Source organism: Colobus angolensis, unplaced genomic scaffold (assembly GCF_000951035.1).
Source record: "Colobus angolensis palliatus isolate OR3802 unplaced genomic scaffold, Cang.pa_1.0 Scaffold2133, whole genome shotgun sequence".
Lineage (NCBI taxonomy): Eukaryota > Metazoa > Chordata > Mammalia > Primates > Cercopithecidae > Colobus > Colobus angolensis.
This window is the reverse complement of record NW_012115304.1, coordinates 1-1,661: the sequence shown is the minus strand read 5'-3', so window position 1 is coordinate 1,661 and position 1,661 is coordinate 1. Positions and strand designations below refer to the sequence as shown.

Here is a 1,661-nt window from a genome sequence, read left to right as displayed (position 1 = left end):
AAAAAAAAAAAAAAAAAAAAAGATCAATGTAAAAGATCTTTGGTGTAGCTGCTGCTGTGCGATTTTCACTTGGGCAATTCTTAGCACTGAAACTAGCCTGAATTAAAAACTGGGAGGCAGTGCAAGAGGGGGCGGTCTGGAAAGACATGAGACCAAACGAAATGGCAAAGAAAGGAGATGAATGGGAGGGTGACGAAGAGGAGGGACTGAAGTGACAGCAAATAAAATGTAACCTCCAGTCCTCCCATGCTCACCCTGGCCTGCTCCAGCCACCCGCAATCCCCTGAAGCCCACTGAGACAGCTCAGATCCTTCTGTGCCACAACCACACCAGCCAGGTCATTCACTAAACACAAAGAAGCAAGGAGCATCTTAAACATGACCTGTCATATCCAGGGGACTGTGTGACAAAGAAAGGTAAGATAGTTGATTTCTGCTCTTGGAAGTTTACCAGTTATTCAAGAGCAGCCATCAATAAACCACACAGCCAAGAAACCCAGAGAAGGTGATCTCAAAAGCCTATGCTGAGTAGAACAGGCAAAGCTGTACAAGAGAGTTAACGGCAGACAGAGGCCTCTCTGCAGGCCCTGGGCAAGAGGCTAGAGCTGGTGGCGACAGCTTTGATCCAGCAGGAAGAGAGTGGAAAGCCATGAAGACAGACTGGCTCCAGCAGATGGAGGAGAAGGGTCAGACCAGGAGAGCTGGCGACAGTGGTGGTGGGAGCAGAGAGCCCCCTGGGGAAGCTGACCCAGGGCCTCGGGTTTATTACGGGAAATAAACACAGAGAATCCTACTTGAGGTGCACACTGTCCCCGATGGGGATTTGGGCTGCGTGCAGACGGTGGGGGTGGAAGCATGCGTCAGGACCCTCGGGGTGTACTGGGGTACGGGGGACGGGTAGTACTGAGCCGGGTAGTACTGAGCCGGATACACCTCGTAGACATTGGGGGCCACAGTGGGCTGTGCGGGATAGGGGTTTTCCAGTTGGTATCCATGGTTTTCATAGTAAGGTCCAACACCTGGCGGTGACCCCTAAACAATTGAAAAGAAGATGAATAATATAAAACTCTTATTTGCACTAAAGGGTTAAATATAAACTATCACATCATATCACAGCTGTACCAATGATCTTTTAAATTGATAATGTTTTTGTTTTATTTTGTGAAATTTGCATCCTGTCTATACAACTTGTACAGTTAGAGATTAATAAGAAAGTGACAAGATATTAAAAGGTACTACAAGGCTGGGTGCGGTGGCTCGTGCCTGTAATCCCAGCACTTTGGGAGGCAGAGGCGGGCGGATCATGAGGTCAGGAGATCGAGACCATCCTAGCCAACATGGTGAAACTCTGTCTCTACTAAAAATACAAAAATTAGCTGGGTGTGGTGACACGCGCCTATAATCCCAGCTACTCTGGAGGCTAAGGCAGGAGAATGGCTTGAACCTGGGAGGCAGAGGTTGCAGTGAGCCGAGATCGCGCCACTGCACTCCAGCCTGGGCAACAGAATGGGACTCCGTCTCAAAAAACAAACAAACAAACATGCACACAAAACCCACTACGCATTTCCCTCAATCATGACCAACTTAAGGTTGTCAATGCAGCCCTATGGTTTCTTGCGTTTAACTGCTTGTTTCACACACACATTTGGAGGACTATTGACC

The 1,661-nt window shown here is 48.3% G+C and overlaps 1 protein-coding gene across 1 annotated transcript in view; it reads right to left on the bottom strand.

Moving 5' to 3' along the window:
- Positions 1-1,031, bottom strand: part of LOC105512502 (transmembrane protease serine 2-like) — a gene marked incomplete at its 5' end in the record, with an annotated part of 27,836 nt that extends 26,805 nt beyond the window's left edge. Inside the window, one exon of the mRNA XM_011942961.1 lies at positions 794-1,031. Within this exon, the coding sequence (XP_011798351.1) occupies positions 794-1,031 (238 nt within the window). The remainder of the gene's footprint in view (positions 1-793) is intronic.
- Positions 1,032-1,661: the final 630 nt, after the last annotated feature.